At 44.1% G+C, this 21064-nt stretch overlaps 1 protein-coding gene across 1 annotated transcript; it reads left to right on the top strand.

The window, feature by feature from the left end:
• The first annotated feature begins 214 nt into the window (after positions 1-214).
• Positions 215-19604, top strand: LOC139383486 (protein lin-52 homolog). The gene is made up of 7 exons (XM_071128044.1): positions 215-246; positions 616-706; positions 2631-2705; positions 2811-2848; positions 2947-3013; positions 3101-3184; positions 19004-19604. The coding sequence occupies exons 1-7, from the start codon at positions 244-246 to the stop codon at positions 19057-19059; spliced, it is 414 nt and encodes a 137-aa protein (XP_070984145.1). The 5' UTR covers positions 215-243; the 3' UTR covers positions 19060-19604.
• The last annotated feature ends 1460 nt before the right edge of the window (positions 19605-21064 follow it).

Genomic DNA, 21064 nt, shown 5'->3' with positions numbered 1-21064 from the left:
CTTTCATCAGCGAGAAAGAATCCTTCAAATAAAAAAGATACACAGACTGTAGCAGTTTTGCACAGATAGATACAGCTATGCGTACCGCCATCTGACGAAACTACACTTCCGAGTTACACAAGTGTTCGGGGGACACTCATTTAGATAGCTAATTAGCACAGGTGGTCGCCTCTGGTCTTGTCTATTTTTCCTTAAACAAGCGCTGTAACACATGGCCGTGTGGGAACACAAACATTTTTCTTCATGGTATGTTTGATAAGGTCCTAATGATTCAAAAACGGTTCTGCAAGCGTCGCGTGTTAATGTAAAGATTTGAGAGTCGGGGGTCTTAACAAAATCCCCCGTACAGAAGTTGCCTTTGTCCAAGGACTCTTGTGTGTAATGTAATGGAACTGAGAGTCGTTATCAAGGGCTAGATAGAAACAGGCTGATATTGTAGAATCAATATTACTGCTATGTAATCACCCAGAGGTTCATCTAGATTTTTTTTCAAGAAATTGAGCATACAGTCACAGATGGAGGTAGGAAAGCTTTTTTTCTTAGAGACGGATTTATCGATAAGAATATTTGATGCAATTTATGTGGCACTGTGATACATGTGCCACCTGTTGACAGAAGTTTGCAGTGCAGCTTGGTGCGGACACGTCAACCCATTGGTTGCATTATATCACGTGTGTGGATCGAAAGATGGCGTCTCCAAATGGAGGTAAATTCTAATTCTTTACTCTGTTGTTGGGTGTATAAATGTACATTTTGAGAGCGAGGTGCTAATTCAACGTGTATGTTTCCTATCTATTTGCTGAAACATTCTGAGTTGATAAGTTTATATTTTGTACAAATAATGCATCACGTTTGTTTTTACCAGGCTTTGCTCACACAAATGTTTTTGTCTGCCAAACCAAAATAACACAGCTTACATTAGCTACAGTAGCTAACTAACAGTTAATGAGCTAGTTAGCTAGCTACTTGGTAAGGTACACAATATATACAAAATTATGTGGACCTTCAAATTACTGGATTCGGCTATTTCAGCCACACCCGTTGCTGACAGGTGTATAAAATCGAGCACACAGCCTTGCGATCCCCAGAGACAAACATTGTCAGAATGGCGTCACTGAAGAGCTCAGTGACTTGCAATGTGGCACCTTTCCAACAAGTCTTTTTTTCAAGTTTCTGCCCTGCACTGCTATAGCTGCCCCAGTCAACTGTAAGTGCTGTTAATGTAAAGTGGAAACTAGGCGCAACAAAGGCTCAGCCACAAAGTGGTAGGCCACAAAAGTTCACAGAACGGGACTACTGAGTGCTGAAGTGCGTAGAGCGTAAAAAAAATAATCAGGAGCTCCATGAAATGGGTTTCCATGGCTGAGCAGCCGCACACAAGCCTAAGATCCCAATGCCAAGCGTCGGCTGGAGTGGTGTAAAGCTCGCTGCCATAGGACTATCTGGAGTGATGAATCACGCTTCACCATCTGACAGTCCAACAGACTAATCTGGGTTTGAAGGATGCCAGGAGAACGCTACCTTCCCAAATGCATAGTGCCAACTGTATAGTTTGGTGGAGGAGGAATAATGGTCTGGGGCTGTTTTTCATGGTTCTGGCTCAGCTCCTTATTTCCAATGAAGGGAAATCTTAACGCTACAGCATACAATGACATTCTAGATGATTATATGCTTCCAACTTTGTGGCAACAGTTTGGGGAATGCCCCTATCCTGTTTTAGCATGACAATGCCCCTGTGCACAAAGCGAGGTCCATACAGAAGTGGTTTGATGAGATCGGTGTGGAAGAACTTGACTGGCCTCCACAGAGCCCTGACCTCAACCCCATCTAGCACGTTTGGAATGAATTGGAATCCCGACTGTGAGCTAGGCCTAATCGCCAAACATCAGTAATGCTCTTGTGGCTGAATGGAAGCAAGTCCCCGCAGCGATGTTCCAACATCTAGTGGAAAGCCTTCCCAGAAGACTGGAGGCTGTTATAGCATCAAAGTGGGGACCAACTCCATATTAATGCCCATGATTTTGGAATGAGATGTTTGACAAGCAAGTGTATACAAACATGTTGGCCATGTAGTGTAGCTATGCCGGTTGTCAACCATTAGCTAGCTAGGCCTATCCAATTTAACAATAAATTGAAGTGCATTTAAATGGACACTGACCTAGCTAGGTGGCCAGCAAAGGAACAGTAGCTCTAACTAATTAATGTGAGCTAATGTTAACGTAGCCAACTAGCTAATGCGTTGTGACATAACAAGGGATGGGTGAAAAATAACTGATATCTAGCTATTTAATGTTAGAAATACAGTAAAAATAACTTCCATACTGTCAAACATCTGACAATAACTATATTTCTAGCTAGCTGTCTAACTATGGTACTAGGTAGCTACTAGCTAACGTTAGTTCCTTAAGCAATAGTCTACATGCAATCTCACTGTATATTGAGAAGAAAGGATCATGACCCCTTTCATAACATTATTTTCAATTCAAATCCAATTACCACTAGCAAGGTATTGTAGATGAGCCCTGTTGATGTAGCTAGCAAGCTCTGACTTAGTTTGTACAGCACACTTTCATATTTAATAGTGTTCAATCTGTTGATGATGACTAAAATCTCCATTTCAACTTTGTAAGGTGATGATTTTGAATCATCTCTGCTGAGTTTTGAGAAGCTGGATAGAGCATCTCCTGACCTATGGCCAGAGCAATGTAAGTGTGTCTTCTCTGTGTTAGCCTCATAAAGACTATCATTGCAATTGACTCATTCCTGGTTTTGATTGGTTTGCCTGTTTCATGCTGTCATCCCTCACACAGTGCCAGGAGTCGCAGATTTTGCTGCATCATGCAAAAATGTAAGTAAAAAAAAAAAAAGATCTATAGCATTGATAAATGAATTGACCTACAATGTTAGAGAGAATGCACAATCTTATTTACTTGTTTTGCATTGCAGCCAATTACCAATTCTCCACCCAAATGGATGGCTGAACTGGAGAGTGAGGACATTGAAATGTTAAAAGGTAAATTACAGTAGCATCATATTACACTGTTGAGCGTAGTCTTTTCACAGGTAGGCAATGTTTTGACTAACTGTATTCCTCCAACAGAGCTGGGGAGCCTGACCACAGCCAACCTGATGGAGAAGGTCAAAGGGCTACAGAACTTGGCCTACCAGCTGGGCCTTGAGGAGTGTAAGTATTTACCTGAGAAACACACACATGAACAACACACACAAGAACGACACCCGCACTCACCACTTATTTGGTCTAGGTTGTCATTCCGTACACTACCTCTAGATGGTGCTGCTAGCCTTATGGCTAATTTATGTCTGAACAGTCAAGGAACATCTCAAGTATTTGGTGATAGTAATTCTACTCATTTATATTTCACGCAACAGACACCTCTTAGTAAGATTCAATGTATTTCTAATTCAATCTTTCTGAATATTTTTGTTATGAATAAGACATCAATAGATTGTAAATGGAGTATAACTCAGCAAAAAAAGAAACTTTCCTTTTTCAGGACCCTGTCTTTCAAAGATAATTCGTAGAAATACAAATAACTTCACAGATCTTCATTGTAAAGGTTTTTAACACTGTTTCCCATGCTTGTTCGATGAACCATAAACAATTAATGAACATGCACCTGTGGAACGGTCGTTAAGACACTAACAGCTTAAAGAGACGGTAGACAATTAAGGTCACACATTATGAAAACTTAGGACACTAAAGAGGCCTTTCTACTGACTCTGAAAAACACCATCAGAAAGATGCCCAGGGTGCCTTAGGCATGCTGCAGGGAGGCATGAGGACTGCAGATGTGGCCAGGGCAATAAATTGCAATGTCCGTACTGTGAGACGCCTACGACAGCGCTACAGGGAGACAGGATGGACAGCTGATCGTCCTCGCAGTGGCAGACCATGTGTAGCAACACCTGCACAGGATTGGTACATCCGAACATCACACCTGCTGGACAGGTACAGGATGGCAGCAACAACTGCCCGAGTTACACCAGAAACACACAATCCCTCCATCAGTGCTCAGACTGTCCGCAATAGGCTGAGAGAGGCTGGACTGAGGGCTTGTAAGGCAGATCCTCACCAGACATCACCGGCAACAACGTTACCTATGGGTACAAACCCACCGTCGCTGGACCAGGCAGGACTGGCAAAAAGTGCTCTTTCACTGACAAGTTGCAGTTTTGTCTCACCAGGGTTGATGGTCGGATTTTCGTTTATTGTCAAAGGAAATAGCGTTACACCGAGGCCTGTATTCTGGAGCAGGATCGATTTGGAGGATGAGGGTCAGTCATGGTCTGGGGCGGTGTGTCACAGCATCCTCGGACTGAGCTTGTTGTCATTGCAGGCAATCTCAACGCTGTGCGTTACAGGGAAGACATCCTCCTACCTCATGTGGTACCCTTCCTGCAGGCTCATCCTGACATGACCCTCCAGCAAGACAATGCCACCAGCCATACTGCTCGTTCTGTGCGTGATTTCCTGCAAGGCAGGGATGTCAGTGTTCTGCCATGGCCAGCTAAGAGCCCGGATCTCAATCCCATTGAGCACGTCTGGGACCTGTTGGATCGGAGGGCTAGGGCCATTCCCCACCCCCCCCCCCAGAAATGTCCGGGAACTCGCAGGTGCCTTGGTGGAAGAGTGGGGTAACATCTCACAGCAAGAACGGGCAAATCTGGTGCAGTCCATGAGGAGATGCACTGCAGGGATGCAGCTGGTGGCCACACCAGATACGAACTGTTACTTTTGATTTTGACCCCCCCTTTGTTCAGGGACACATTATTCAATTTCTGTTAGTCACATGTCTGTGGAACTTGTTCAGTTTATGTCTGTTGTTGAATCTTGTTATGTTCATACAAATATTTACACATGTTAAGTTTGTTGAAAATCAACACAGTTGACAGTGAAAGGCTGTTTCTTTTTTTGCTGAATTTATATACAGTACCAGTCAAAAGTTTGGACACACCTACTCATTAAAGTTTTTTTTTCCTACATTGTGGGAATAATAGTGAAGAGATCAACACTATGAAATAACACACATGGAATCATGTATTAACCAAAAAAGTGTAAAACAAATCAAGATATATTTTAGATTCTTCAAAGTAGCCACCCTTTGCCTTGATGACAGCTTTGCACACTCTTGGCATTCTCTCAACCAGCTTCACCTGGAATAATTTTCCAACAGTCTTGAAGGAGTTCCCACATTTGCTGAGCACTTGTTGGCTGCTTTTCCTTCACTCTGCGGTCAACTCATCCCAAACCATCTCAATTGGGTTGAGGCGGGTGATTGTGGAGGCCAGGTCATCCGTGCTTCTACACCTGCATTGCTTGCTGTTTGGGGTTTTAAGCTGGGTTTCTGTACAGCACTTTGAGATATCAGCTGATGTACGAAGGGCTATATAAATAAATGTGATTTGATTTGCAGCACTCCATCACTCTCCTTCTTGGTCAAATAACTCTTAAACAACCTGGAGGTGTGTTGGGTCATTATCCTGTTGAAATACAAATGATAGTCCCACTAAGCGCAAACCAGATTGGACGGCGTATCGCTGCAGAATGCTGTGGTAGCCATGTTGGTGTGTGCCTTGAATTTAAAATAAATCCCAGACAGTGTCACCAGCAAAGCACCATCGCACCACCTCCAGGCTTCAAGTTGGGAACCACACGTGCAGAGATCATCCGTTCACCTACTCTGCGTCTCTCAAATCTGGACTCGTCAGACCAAAGGACAGCTTTCTACCGGTCGAATGTCTATTGCTTGTGTTTCTTGGCCCCAAGCAAGTTTCTTCTTCTTATCGGTGACCTTTGGTAATGGTTTCTTTGAAGCAATTCGACCATGAAGGCCTGATTCACGCAGTCTCTTCTGAACAGTTGATGTTGAGATGTGTCTTTTACTTGAACTCTGTGAAGCATTTATGTGGGATGCAATCTGAGGTGCAGTTAACTCTAATGAACTTATTCTCTGCAGCAGAGGTAACTTTGGATCTTCCTTTCCTGTCGCGGTCCTCATGAGAGGCAGTTTCATCATACCGCTTGATGGAATTTGCAACTGCACTTTAAGAAACTTTCAAAGTTCTTGAACTGTTCCGGATTGACTGACCTTCATGTCTTTAAAGTAATAATGGACTGTCATTTCTCTCTGCTTTATTTGAGCTGTTCTTGTGTGGACTTGGTCTTTTACCAAATAGGGCTACCTTGTCACAACACAACTGATTGGCTCAAATGTATTAAGATGGAAAATAATTCCACAAATTAACTTTTAACAAGGCACACCTTTTAATTGAAATGCATTCCAGGCAACTACCTCATAAAGCTGATTGAGAGAATGCCAAGAGTGTGCAAATCTGTCTTCAAGGCAAATATAACATATATTTAGATATGTTTAACACTTTTTTGGTTCGCTTCCAGCGCCGACAGAGATGGCCGCCTTGCTTAACGTCCCTAGGAAACTATGCAGTATTTTGTTTTTTTTATTTAATATTTATTACATTGTTACCCCAGGAAATCTTAAGTTTTATTACATACAGCCAGGAAGAACTATTGGATATAAGAGCAACGTCAACTCCAGGAATACGACTTTCCCGAAGCGGAACCTCTGTTTGGTCCACCACCCAGGACAATGGATCAGATCCAAAACAACGGCGCCGCAGATGGAGCGGTCTTCTGGACAGGCTCCGTAGACTGGCACATCGCACACCGCTCCCGAATATACTACTCGCCAATGTCCAGTCTCTTGACAACAAGGTAGACGAAATCCGAGCAAGGGTTGCCTTCCAGAGAGACATCAGAGATTGTGACGTTCTTTGTTTCACGGAAACATGGCTCACTCGGGATATGTTATCAGATTCGGTACAGCCACCTGGTTTCTTCACGCATTGCGCCGAAAGAAACAAACATCTTTCTTGTAAGAAGAAGGGCGGAGGTGTATGCCTTATGATTAACGAGACGTGTGTGTGAACAAGTCCTTTTGTTCACCTGACCTAGAATTCCTTACAATCAAATGCCGACCGCATTATCTACCAAGAGAATTCTCTTTGAATCTAATCACCATCATGTTTTTCCCCCCCAAGCAGACACATCAACGGCCCTGAAAGAACTTCATTGGACTCTATGTAAACTGGAAACCACATATCCCGAGGCTGCATTTATTGTAGCTGGGGATTTTAACAAGGCTAATCTGAAAACAAGGCTCCCTAAATTCTATCAGCACATCTAATGCGCGACCCGGGCTGGCAAAACACTGGATCATTGTTATTCTAACTTCCACGATGCATACAAGCCCTCCCCCGCCCTCCTTTTGGAAAATCTGACCACGACTCCATTTTGTTGCTCCCAGCCTATAGACAGAAACTAAAACAGGTTTTGCCCGTGCTCAGGTCTGTTAAATGCTGGTCCGACCAATCGGATTCTACGCTTCAAGATTGCTTCGATCACGTGGACTGGGATATGTACCGCATAGCGTCGGACAATAACATTGATGAATACGCTGATTTGGTGAGAGAGTTTATTAGCAAGTGCATCGGTGTTAACCTTGCATCGGCTGTTAACCTTCCCCAACCAGAAAACGTGGATTGATGGCAGCATTCGCGCAAAACTGAAAGCTCGAACCACGACTTTTAATCATGGCAAGGCGACCAGAAACATGACCGAATACAAACCGTGTAGCTATTCCCTCCACAAGGCAATCAAACAAGCTTAGCGTCAGTATAGAGACAAAGTAGAGTTGCAATTCAACGGCTCAGATACGAGAGGTACAGTGGGGCAAAAAAGTATTTAGTCAGCCACCAATTGTGCAAGTTCTCCCACTTAAAAAGATGAGAGGCCTGTAACTTTCATCATAGGTACACTTCAACTATGACAAACAAAATGAGAAAAAAAATCCAGAAAATCACATTGTAGGATTTTTAATCAGCTGATTGGTTTGTTTACGGACATATTCAATCAATCCTTATCCCAGTCTGCTGTTCCCACATGCTTCAAGAGGGCCACCATTGTTCCTGTTCCCAAGAAAGTCATTTAGCTCAGTTACCTTAGCTATCGCCCTGTAGCACTCACTTCCGTCATCATACTTTGAGAGACTAGTCAAAGACCATGTCACCTCCACCCTACCTGACACCCTAGACCCACTCCAATTTGCTTACCGCCCCAATAGGTCCACAGACGACGCAATCGCAATCACACTGCACACTGCCCTAACCCATCTGGACAAGAGGAATGCCTATGTAAGAATGCTGTTCATCGACTACAGCTCAGCATTTAACACCATCGTACCCTCCAAACTCGTCATCAAGCTCGAGACCCTGGACTTCCTGACGGGCCGCCACCAGGTGGTGAGGGTAGGAAACATATCCACCCCGCTGATCCGCAATACTGGGGCCTCACAAGGGTGCATTCTCAGCCCTCTCCTGTACTCCCTATTCACCCATGACTGCGTGGCCATGCACACCAACTCAATCATCAAGTTTGCAGACGACACTGCAGTGGTAGTCTTGATTACCAACAACGACGAGACGGCCTGCAGGAGGAGGTGAGGGCCCTCGGAGTGTGGTGTCAGGAAAATAACCTCACACTCAATGTCAACAAAACAAAGGAGATGATCATGGACTTCAGGAAACAGCAGAGGGAGCAGCCCCCTCTCCACATCGATGGTTCAGTAGTGGAGAAGATGCAAAGTTTTAAGTTCCTCTGCATACACATCACGGACAAACTGAAATGGTCCACCCACAGAGAGTTCAGGAGGCTGAAGAAATTTGTCTTGTCACCAAAAACACTCACAAACTTTTACAGATGTACAATCAAGAGCATCCTGTCCGGCTGTATCACTGCCTGGAACGGCAACTGCTCCGCCCACAACCATAAGGCTCTCCAGAGGGTAGTGAGGTCTGCACAACACATCACTGGGGGCAAACTACCTGCCCTCCAGGACACCTACACCACCTGATGATGTCACAGGAAGGCCAAAAAGATCATCAAGGACAACAACCACCCGAGCCACTGCCTGTTCACCCCACTAACCTCCAGAAGGCGAGTTCAGTACAGGTGCATCAAAGCTGGGACCAAGACTATCTCAAGGCCATGAGACTGTTAAACAGCCATCACTAACATTGAGTGGCTGCTGCCAACATACTGACTCATCTCTAGCCACTTTAATAATTAAAAATTGGATCTAATAAATGTATCACTAGACACTTTAAACAATGCCACTTTATATGTTTACATACCCTACATTACTCATCTCATATGTATATACTGTACTCTATACCATCTACTGCATATTGCCTATGCCGTTCGGCCATCGCTCAACCATATATTTTTATGTACATATTCTTATTCATTCCTTTACACTTGTGTGTATAAGGTAGTTGTTGTGAAATTGTTAGGTTACTTGTTAGATATTACTGCATGGTCAGAACTAGAAGCACAAGCATTTTGCTACACTTGCATTAACATTTGCTAACCATGAGTACGTGACAAATAAAATGTGATTTACATGATTTCATAGTTTTGATGTCTTCACTATTATTCTACAATGTAGAAAATAGTAAAAATAAAGAAAAACCCTTCAATGAGTGTGTCAAATTTTGACTGGTACTGGTACTATCTTGTTGTCTAATCGGGTGTATAAAACAGTTGGAGCACTGCACGTATGAATCTATTATTTTCATTGTGTTGATTATGGTTTGGTAATTCAGCGTAAAACAACAGCATTTCGAGAGTGCATTTAGAAGCCTTGTGAAGTGGGGGAAGGTCTCACATAAGCATAACACATCAACGATTGAAGCATGTGATGGATGCAAAATGTGGTCTGACATATTTTCTGCATCTGTTGTCCTAATCCTTAACATGTGGATTAGAGAGATATAGCTAAGTGCTCATATTTTTCCTAAGAGGAAGATGGGTACTTGGCTTACTATGGACAAAGCACACCATACACAAACCCAGAAAGAGCGATTTGATACAGACTGAAATGTTTCCTCTCAAAATTGTATGGTTGCTTCCAAAATAACAGTATTGTAAAATTCTGACACACTGCATGCTTTTAATGTTGACTGCACTTTCCTTTTCAATTGTTTTGCGCTTGTAGAGTAACGCACTCCCTGACAATCAGATTTATATATATATGCTTTGTGGTGGGAGTTCTCCCTTAAATCTGGAGTGGATTTAGTCTCCATACAATGCTTAAAACAGAAACTGTAATATTGTACGATGGGGACCAAGAACCCTCTGCCCCTCTTTGCGATCCTTAGAGATGTAGAGCATGTTGCTATGCAGAGTTGGTACAGGGCTGATACGTCCCGTGCCACAGCGAGCACCACGCTGATTTGTCAAATTCCATAAAGACGGGATGATTAAAGTAGGCTCATTCTGGAGAGGATTATGCCAAACATGATTTGTCTGGGCTTTGCCCCGCTCACTCAGAAAAATGAGAAATATATTTTTATTTAATGGCAACTTTTGAGTAGATCAAGGAGGCATGCCACGTCAGAATATTGCCACCAAGATATAGAGTATGACTTGACAGCTTGAATGACTTTGAATTGCCTCAAAATGCGTGTAGACTTGGTGGGGATGACACTGCTCTATCGAATGTCCCACATATTATGTCGCAGGCATTATGAAAGCTCAGATTAGTGTAATTGACTTCAGCATAGATGAAATGTGTTATCTGCTTATTTCAGGCTCATATTTACAGGTCAGGATCCTCTGTCTACCACACACATTTTAGCATATTATTCCTGCTAAATACAAAATGAAACAGACTGATCATACAGTCTGATCCAGGGTCTGTGGGACCAATCTCACCCAAACGTGATAATCTTCATTTACAGGCATTTATGGCCAAATGAAGCTATCTGATGTCCCTCACATTTTTCAGATCAGCTCGACTCATGGCCTGAGCATGCACTGGTCTGTTAATGAGCTTTAATTCAATGCTTCATGTTGTCTACCATACCACGTATTTATTAGTCAAGAACGTGTTGTAGCTGGTTCTTATAAAGCTGTTATCTGGCATAAAGGAAGGGACGTTGTTTTTGCCACCATGTCATGTACCTCGGGATGACGCAACACAATGATGGTTATTATAGGTCTCAGAGCAGCTTGTACTGGAGCCTCTTTAATGTGCTCTGGTTTAATTTTCTCCTTTTCCCGCTGTCAGGGGAGGCCTTGTAAATCTCAGCTACTTTTTCATCATGTTTGTGCGCTCTTCAGTGCCCCGTAAACAAGCCACCTGAGAGAGAAGCGGAGAGAGAGAGAGAGCATGAAGGCAGGGGACAGGATTTACTATCCCCCTTAAACATGTGGCCCATTGAACTGTGGGTTGTTTAATGGGAAGAGCACAATCAGCCAGTGAAAACACACCGCCCTGCGGCCCGAGGAGGAAGGGGACTGGCCAGAGGTAGACACCTCTCACCTAGAGGACACTGATTTCACCTAGCCCTTCAGGAGGACTTGGAACACTACCATGGCAATATTATAGATGCCATTCAGAATTTTTTTTTAAATTAAATGACTAAAACATATAAATATGAAGATGGGCCTAATGTGAAATGACAATGTAACGTTTGGAGATTGAGGCAGATTATGCCTGTAGATCATAGACCCCAAGACTAGAAGGCATGTGGGACAGCACTTTGTGTAGATGTGTATTTATATATGCCTATGTGTTAGTATAAGTGTGTGGCAGGCTGTCCCCTGGGGAGGGGGCTCCACATCCCCATGGCTGTGTGACGCTGCCCGGGTGGGTCCCAGCGGGGGCCTGGCGTGTGCCTCCTCCCCAGACCCCAGCTGCTTCCCCACCCTGTGATGAATGCCCCTGTCGTGGGCCGCTGAGCCCGGCATCAGGCCCTGGGTCCTAGGGGAGCACTGACTACTGTGATAAGTGATGTTATTGGAGGTAATTGAAAGGAGAGTGGTCCTGAGGGACATGTCTCAGGCTGCTGCTCTAACACACTTGTAGGTTTCACTGATCACCACCACCACTGACTGACTGGCTGACTGACTGACTGGGCCTTGGCTCGTTGGTAATGCAGTGATACCTTTGTATCACTGCAAAGGCAGCCCTTTGTGTCACTGCAAAAGCAGCCCTATGCAGAGACCATTAAGTGTAGTGATAGTATTTTTTAAAATAATTATTCAGTTAGATTATGAAAAGAACTGTACCGACTGAGCCTCCTGATTATTCACTGCAATGGATTTATTGTTGGAAATAGAATGAGGCTGTCATGATCATCCAGGTTTGGTTTGATACGAAGGAATGCCAGTCAAGACCAGTCCTGCTCAGTATTGGCTGGCAGTGGCACAGAGCTGGCATGTACTCCACTGTGCCGCCACCACCAGAGTAGAACCAGGATGACACCCACATCCTTGTCTATGTGGAGGTGAAGCTGAAGGTCAGCGCAGACAGCTCTTAATGGCCCAACATTCACAGCCTCCTCTCCTCCTCAGCATCAATCTCCTGCCTATAAACAGGCCTGTGCTGCTGAATATGATTGCATTCACACTGGCCCACAGTGCTAATGTGCTTCCATCAATCCATCCAGGGCGACCTGAGTGACCGCGGGGCGGGCCGTTATGAAGTGCTGCTCCCTGACAGCCTCTGAATGAGGAACAGGGGACCCTCCTCCTCTGTCCTCCTCTTCTCTCTGCACCGGCCTGCTTTATGGGCTCATAGTGGAGACGAATGGCAGCTCCCCTTCGCCAGAGAGTTGTTAGGATTGGCATGAAGGGAAACTGAAATAGGACATCAACGATGCTGTGTATGTGTTGATCAGTTTTCTGTATCAAATTATTATTGTGTGTTGGAACTTGTTGTTTTTTTGTGTGTGATTTGAGATGCATGTTTTGGGGGAAATATTGTGTGGCTTGAAGAGATGAAATCGCTGGTATGAGAAAATTGTCCCCGAAAAGCTTGTTTGTTCAGCCAAATATGTATCAAGTTATTCCAGAAGCCTCAAACCAGTGTTGCATGGTTATCGCAGAATAGGTTCCTGACTGTTGGTTTAGTGTAGCTGTTGCAGCATGAAGCAACAGTTGTTGCTGAATCGCAATCGTACGAACAATCATAATTGAGTTTCATCAAGATTGTCTAAACAAGTCAATTGATCACCCAGTAGCAGTGGAGCTGTATCTTCTGCATCAGTATTATGTGTGTATCATGGTAGAGGGAGGGAGAGCTGCACACACCGCCTGTTTCTCAGCCCTGCCTGCCTTCCGCCTCCCTGATCAGATCGGAAATGACACCTCATTTCCATAAATGCATTAAGAATTCATTGGATTTTTTTATTTCCCAGCTAATCATTTTGGCGGTGTAAAACCTTTTAGGCTTTTTAATGAATGAATTTTGACTGATTGCCTATTAATAAGGACACCTCTTGAGCAGGGATAGGCTGTGGCAGGGGTGAGGCGGTGTAGATGTTTGTTTGTGCGCGCAAGCTTGTGTGTGTGTGTCAGTGCACACAGGCAGCAGGCAGGAAGACATTGGAGGGAGAGAAGAGGGGGGAGGAGAGGAGCGCGCTCGGTTGGGACATAAAGAGGAACCAGTGGCTCCCCTGGGAAATCACTGGTCGTGTCTGCATCTTAAATATCCCTGTGAAGTATCAATAAGTGGGTAATTGAATTTTGAACACAAACATGAGCGTCAGGTGTATGTGTTGTGAGGCGGGGGGTTATATGGGGGGGGGGGGGGGTGAATGTGTTGATGGCAGAAGGAGGAGGGGTGTGTGGGGGGGGGGTGTCATCTCCTCTGTGCCTCTCCAGTCCCTGGGGAAGTGGGCAGTGAGAATGGATGTTAAATCCATTAAATAAAGCTTACAGACAGTAATAGCTGAGTGGCACTTGAAGATGGGCAGTGGGGGTCAGATTAGTATGCTTGACTCTTAATGAAAGTGAATTGGGGCAGTCAGGGCTGGAGGCTGGGACACCAGTTAACCCAGGTGGTCATCTGTCTCTGGGGCTAACAGGGGTCTGGCTGGCTCCTCTGGCGTGTGCCTGGAGTGGTGAAGCGACCTCACCATGATTACTACCATTCCACACACGGGAGGGGGCGCAGGGGGAAACAAGATGATGTGACTGACACCCAGATCACTCACTCCAAACGGTAGGAAGGTGATGTCACACATTTAGGCTATATATTTACATTTTGAGAGTATCATTTTGAGAAGTGCCGGTGAATGAATATTGTATTCAGTTTTGGATATTCATCTGGTTGAGGGGGACATTGTGTAATTGTATTTTCCTGTGTACATCAGGTTGTGATATCATCCCCAGACCAGCCAGGGCTCAATGATAATTAGAGAGCAACTAATCAACAGGGTTAAGACAAGGCCCTCACAATCCATAAGCCAAATGTGTCATTTAGTATAATGGCAGCTGTAACAAGTCGCTGATTAACAAAGTACAGAATTAGGGATTGACCTTTCTAATCAACTAAACACATCTCTCACTCCCTCTAATCAGTATTGATCACTCCTGGCCTGTAACAACATGTATGTGTGGGCATGTGCACTCACATCTGTGTGTGCTCTGAGGTGGGGGGGGGGGTGGACTGTTGTGTGCACGAGGCAGACCTCATTGACAGAGATCTATGTGGGTGTCTTTCAGTCCGTGTGTGTGAGTCCAGTTGCCTGAGGGGGGCTGGCTTGCTGGTCCTTTCTCTTCCCACTTTTAATATTTCTCTTACAATGCAAATCGTATGAGTTTCTATCTGTCAGACAGAGGGGGAGGCTAAACGGAACTCTAATTAATGAGTGGCTCAGAGGGGTGAGTCCTGATGGAGGGGGTCTCTGGGGGAGGTGAGGGGCACAGCCACAGACCAGGCTGCTCTACTTTATTGTTGGGGGATGGAGAGATACAGAGGAAGAGACACCAGTCTGTCCCATTTAGCAGGCCTCTCCAGAAACCAGTGGTCCATTTAACAAGCCCTTAGCAGAGAGATCAGAAAGACAAACCTGGGATTAGGAGACCAATGACTCAATAGGATTCTCTAAAGGTCCTGTCTCCATCAGCATAACGTTTGGAGAGAATGCCATTTGTATTTGGGAACGCGATACAGCGATAATTCCATCATTTTATGTTATAGTTTTATCTACAGTCTTGTCTTTTCATTTAGTATCAAATGCAAGGTCAAAGCAGACATTTAATTATGCTCTTCTCTATTTAACATGTAGATCTCTCTTTCTCCATGCCCCAAGATTGAGTATAGGTCTAACTAGATATATAGAGCACTGTTGTGATAGCCTTTGGCTCACTAAACCCAACTCCTCCTAATAGGGAAATGATATTTGTGCACCAGTAGTTTTGTGTCATCTTAATTCATTACATCCCACGTGATTCTGATGGTTTCATTCCATCTAAGACCCTGTATGTCGGTCTGTCCGGGGGCACTAATTATTTTGTTTAGTGTTATTCGAAGAGACCACAGCACCGCGCAAAATTAATCAATCCCAATCCAATTAGCATCATGTTGAACCTGATGATGGACGCCTCAAGGTGAAGCGGCCCGTGCCCAGCCGGGGCATTATCATTCCAGGGAGGGCGGCTCATCTAAATTACAATTCACCCTGCTTTTTCATTAGCCGCCGTGGTGCCGCTAACCTCTTCACCGCTTTGCACAGCCCAACAAACACCTAGGCAGCTCATCAGCTCTAGTGTCTGGTTCAACAAGCAGAGAGAGACAGTTGTACAACTGTAAACCTTCTGTGTGGGTGGGAAGGCTTGGGACAGTCAGACACACTCATGTGTTTGCATGTTTTTCCAAAAATCTACAAGAATTGTCAGTGTGGCCTGTAATGCTCTTCGTGTCCTGGTGGGTATGTTTATCAACTGTATGAAGCTGGTGTTTTTGTGTACGTTTAAAGAGGTGGTCCCAGCTCCCCTCTTGGCCCTGAGCTTTGATTCTGTACTGATGCTAAGAGCCTGCTCCTCCTATTATCAGGAACAAAGTGTAATTACTGGACCTGGATGAGGCCTCTCCAGGGTGGCTCTGATGCTGGAGGAACATCCCTGTAGCTTCCCTTGTGACACAACCTGGCTGTTGTTGACTGAAAACCTCCTGGAATACGCTCCTTACCAGATAGAAGCAAGGTGACAAGGCGTTCAGTTGGGGCCAATCTGTTTTCGACGCAATGGGGTTGGCACAGATCCAGAACTATTGTGCAGAGCTTGTTTTGTAGACCCCCACCAAGTGCTCTTCATTATGTCTCCGTACAGTACATCTCCCATTTTCATGGGCTTTCCTAGCTAACCTTCATGGTTTATGTTGTGAGTGCTATCTGATCAGTGTCTTCGGTTCTTACGACGGTCATTCAGTGGTAGCTAAGTGTATTCAGTGAGAAGACATGTGGTTATGGCCATAGTCTCTTAGACATAAGGCACCATGGAAAGTTGTGGATTGATTAGTTTGCGTTCCAGAGAACGGTATCTCTCAGACAACATCCCCCTTTCACTCCCCCCATCTTTTTCTTTAACACAGTTATACATGCACATACTGAGATGCTTGAATACATGTATCTGGCTGCCTTGATAAGGCAATCACAAGGGGTGTGTGTCTCTTTAGTAGCTAGTTTGCGTCTTATGTTGTTTTCCGTGTCCAGAATGAACAGATGTTTGGATAAATTACCTCCCCGTTAGATGTTTCACAAATGAAATGCATGCTTTGCATTGATAAGTGATTCTGCTCTGAAGTGAGGGACTGGGTGATGGAGTGCTGTAGCTTGTTTGAGTCTAAATCCATGGTTGAAGCATAAGTTTTGACAGCATGCAGTGGCAATAAAAATGATGTGAACCCTTTGGAATTACCTGGATATCTGCATAAATTGGTCATCAAATCTTCATCTAAGTCACAATAATAGACAAACATAGTGTGCTTAAACTAATAACACACAAATTATTGTATTATTCTTGTCTATAGTGAATACATTATTTAAACATTCACAGTGTAGGTTGGGAAAAGTATGTAAACCCCTAGGCTAATGACTTCTCCAAAAGCTAATTGGAGTCAGGAGTCAGCTAACCTGGAATCCAGTCAATGAGATTAGATTGGAGATGTTGGTTAGAGGTGCCTTTCCCTATAAAAAACACTCACAAAATATGAGTTTGCTATATACAAGAAGCATTGCCTGATGTGAACCATGCCTCGAACAAAAGAGATCTCAGAAGACCTAAGCTTAAGAATTGATGACTTGCATAAAGCTGCAAAAGGTTATAAAAGTATCTCTAAAAGCCTTGATGTGCATCAGTCCACAGTATGACAAATGGTCTATAAATGGAGAAAGTTCAGCACTGTTGCTACTCTCCCTAGGAGTGGCCGTCCTGCAAAGATGACTGCAAGAGCACAGTGCAGAATGCTCAATGAGGTTAAGAAGAATCTAGAGTGTCAGCTAAAGACTTACAGAAATCTCTGGAACATGCTAACATCTCTGTTGACAAGTCTTCGATACGTTAAACACTAAACAAGAATGGTGTTCATGGGAGGACACCACAGAAGAAGCCAAAAAAAAAACATTTCTGCAAGTTTGAAAAAGTGCACCTGGATGTTCCACAGCGCTACTGGCAAAATATTCTGTGGACAGATGAAACTACAGTTGAGTTGTTTGGAAGGAACACAACACTATGTGTGGAGAAAAAAAGGCACAGCACACCAACATCAAAACCTCATCTCAACTGTAAAGTATGGTGGCGGGAGCATCATGGTTTGGGGCTGCTTATTCAATAAAGACATCAAAACGTATAATTGTTTGTGTGTTATTAGTTTAAGCAGACTGTGTTTGTCTATTGTTGTGACCTAGATGAAGATCAGATGAAATTTTATGACCAATTTATGCAGAAATCCAGGTAAACTCAGCAAAAAAAGAAACGTCCCTTTTTCAGGACCCTGTCTTCAAAGATAATTCGTAAAAATCCAAATAACTTCACAGATCTTCATTGTAAAGGGTTTAAACACTGTTTCCCATGCTTGTTCAATGAACCATAAACAATTCATGTACATGCACCTCTGGAACAGTCGTTAAGACACTAACAGCTTACAGACGGAAGGCAATTAAGGTCAAAGTTATGAAAACTTAAGACACTAAAGAGACCTTTCTACTGACTCTGGGGGACAAAATGCCCAGGATCCCTGCTCATCTGCATGAAAGTGGATTAAGCATGCTGCAAGGAGGCATGAGGACTGCAGATGTGGCCAGGGCAATTAACTGCAATGTCCGTACTGTGAGACGCCTAGGACAGCGCTACAGGGAAACAGGATGGACAGCTGATCGTCCTCGCAGTCGCAGACCACGTGTAGCAACACCTTCACAGGATTGGTACATCCGAACATCACACCTGCGGGATAGGTACAGGATGGCAGCAACAACTGCCCGAGTTACACCAGAAACACACAATCCCTCCTGCTCAGACTGTCCGCAATAGGCTGAGAGAGGCTGGACTGAGGGCTTGTAGGTCTGTTGTATGGCAGGGAACTCGCAGGTGCCTTAGTAGAAGAGTGGGGTAACATCTCACAGTAAGAACTGGCAAATATGGTGCAGTCCATGAGGAGATACACTGCCGTACTTAATGCAGCTGGTGGCCACACCAGATACTGTTACTTTTGATTTTGACCCCCCCCTTTGTTCAGGGACACATTATTACATTTCTGTTAGTCACATGTCTGTGGAACTTGTTCAGTTTACGTCTCAGTTGTTGAATCTTGCTATGTTCATACAAATATTTTCACATATTTACACAAGTTTGCTGAAAATAAATGCAGTTGACAGTGAGAGGGCGTTTCTTTTTTTGCTGAGTTTATTTCCAAAATGTTTGCATACTTTTTCTTGCCACTGTAGGTTGTAGTGTACCCAGACGTTTACTATACAGAAGTCAGTGGAAATACTTTCAATTAATCAATTGTTTTTAGGTAGGTTACCTCAAGCATCCTTGAGTAAGAGGTGCTCAAAAAGGTTTGATTTCTGAAAGGTACAGTTGATATTTACATCGTATCATTTGTTCATTCTCCAGCCAGGGAGATGACCAGGGGAAAGTTCCTGAACATCCTGGAGAGACCCAAAAAGTGAAGACCCAGGATGTGTCTGCACAGAGAGTAATACAACACCCAGACGACTGACTTGAGACAGAAGAGGAATCAGACCTATGCCTTTATGTATACACTCATACTACTACTACCACCATCAAGTCCCTGGATTTGAATATTGACACTAAATTCATTCACTGCGGAGTTCCCCTCGAGTCAAAGGGCTGCAACACTTTTCACCCCTTGACCTGTACATTTCTTTTGTCCTCAAAGGCAGTTCCATTTACTTTTATAATGATTTGAAATGGTGAATTACTTTCCTGTTTAGCTAGCTTGCAGGACTGTTTTGAAATGTGTATATTCTGTATTTATTATTTTTCTATTTGGAGCATTCTAAAAAAAAAAAGTGCAATTTGTCAAAGAAAATTGTGTAATTCTTTAAAAAATGGAATAAATTGCTCCCTCTTTTAGGCTATAACATGTTTATTAATTGTCCTTGTAATTGGTAATTACCCTCAGTGTGCATCTATGGATACAATTTCATCTTTCAATGGTTTAGGATACAATTAAATTCACTTCAGAAACTGGTTCCATGATGCAACAGTTTTTTGGGGGGATTCGAACTTTTAATTAGGGCAATAACTTCATGCCTGTGCCACTCCATAGACGCTTTCTGTTAGAGCACCTCTCTGGCTTTGGACATGTAAGGAGCTGTGACATGAGAGTGCTTCCCTGCTACAAGGGCATTTTTTCATTTAATGAGGAAGTAGAGGCCCTACACAAAACGTTGCGTAAAAATAATATTTCTCATTGTCATCCCTTTTAATGAGAGTTGACATAATTACTAGGACCATTTCTTTTCTAATTAGCACACTTCCAGCGACGTCGGAGCTAGCGGCCAGGCAAAAAGGAAATCAGACAGGCATGCTGAATGGGAAACAAAAAGAAGTCCGTCCAACATAATTAGGTGAGACAATGCCTCAGACTGTTCCCGGCTGGAGATGTCGCAGGGGCTCTGGCCGCGCTGGGGAGCGCTCACTCTCCACAAGTTACACATCTCCACAGGCCGCTAATAAGCCCCTAATTGTCTTTCCGAGTCACACGGACAGAGGCAGCCACTGCCCAAGTGGCTGCACCCCCTGCCTCTCGCACGTACCCAGCTTCACCTCTTGCAAAATACAGATTATTTATATAATTTCCCCGTTCCCAGACAGCGTGTGTGTTTTCCTGTGTGTGCTGGAGATTCCTGTGACGGGTTGGGTGTGGGGAGTGGAAGTACAGCATGGCCTGATGGGCAGGAATGTAAGTTGGCGGAGGAGGGCAAGCTACTTATTTTACCCCCACTGCATCAGGGTTTATTATAGTCTCCTGTAGTCTGTTTAATTTATCTGCTCTAGTCTAGTGTACAGTGTTTATTTTCTGTCAAATTGAACCACTACTGTACCTTATAACACAAGTTTTATATCATTTTAGGGGTGAAAAGTGAGTATGTAGCTCAGGTAGTGTAGAGCTGACTGGTTGACATGGCCTATTGCTGTGTTGGCTGGTTAACACTTGTTGATATTGACTGATGTACATTGATCAGTCTACTGAGTGTTGACACAGTAAGTGACCTGGCGTTCACAATATGGTGCAATCACTGGTGGCTGTATCTCATGCGAGGCTTCCGGTCCGTTGGATGCTCCTCGAGAAACGGGTCATTCCCCATGGAGGGGTCGTCTATTCAGAGAGAACAAACTCCTCCATCCGTCAACAATACATCGCCCTGGCCTCACCGAGCCTCACTGCCCAGACAAACGTCAATTCGATGTTCCCTCAGGCCTTTAATTAGCTGTCAATTAGTGCAAATTAATCAACTCCTCGCCTAGTTAAGCAATGCCGGCAGGCAGCTCCCAAACACGCCATTGTAGAGGAGCCATGAGAACTGGAACTAGCAAACTCACTTTGCATCAGGGGGTCATCAAGCCCTCGACAGCGCTTTGGGGAAAGAAAAAAAGCAGACCTTCTTGCAGTGTTTTAGTTTTCCTCTGACTCGGCACAAGATGTGT

This window comes from Oncorhynchus clarkii, chromosome 25, assembly GCF_045791955.1.
Source record: "Oncorhynchus clarkii lewisi isolate Uvic-CL-2024 chromosome 25, UVic_Ocla_1.0, whole genome shotgun sequence".
NCBI classification, from domain to species: Eukaryota; Metazoa; Chordata; class Actinopteri; order Salmoniformes; family Salmonidae; genus Oncorhynchus; species Oncorhynchus clarkii.
Note: the sequence above shows the minus strand (reverse complement) of the source record. Positions and strands in the feature narration are given on the sequence as shown.

Coding starts and splice junctions, on each gene's coding strand:
- LOC139383486 (XM_071128044.1), top strand. Junction 707..2,630: donor GATGGCGTCTCCAAATGGAG/GTAAATTCTAAT, acceptor CAACTTTGTAAG/GTGATGATTTTGAATCATCT. Junction 3,185..19,003: donor CCAGCTGGGCCTTGAGGAGT/GTAAGTATTTAC, acceptor TTCATTCTCCAG/CCAGGGAGATGACCAGGGGA.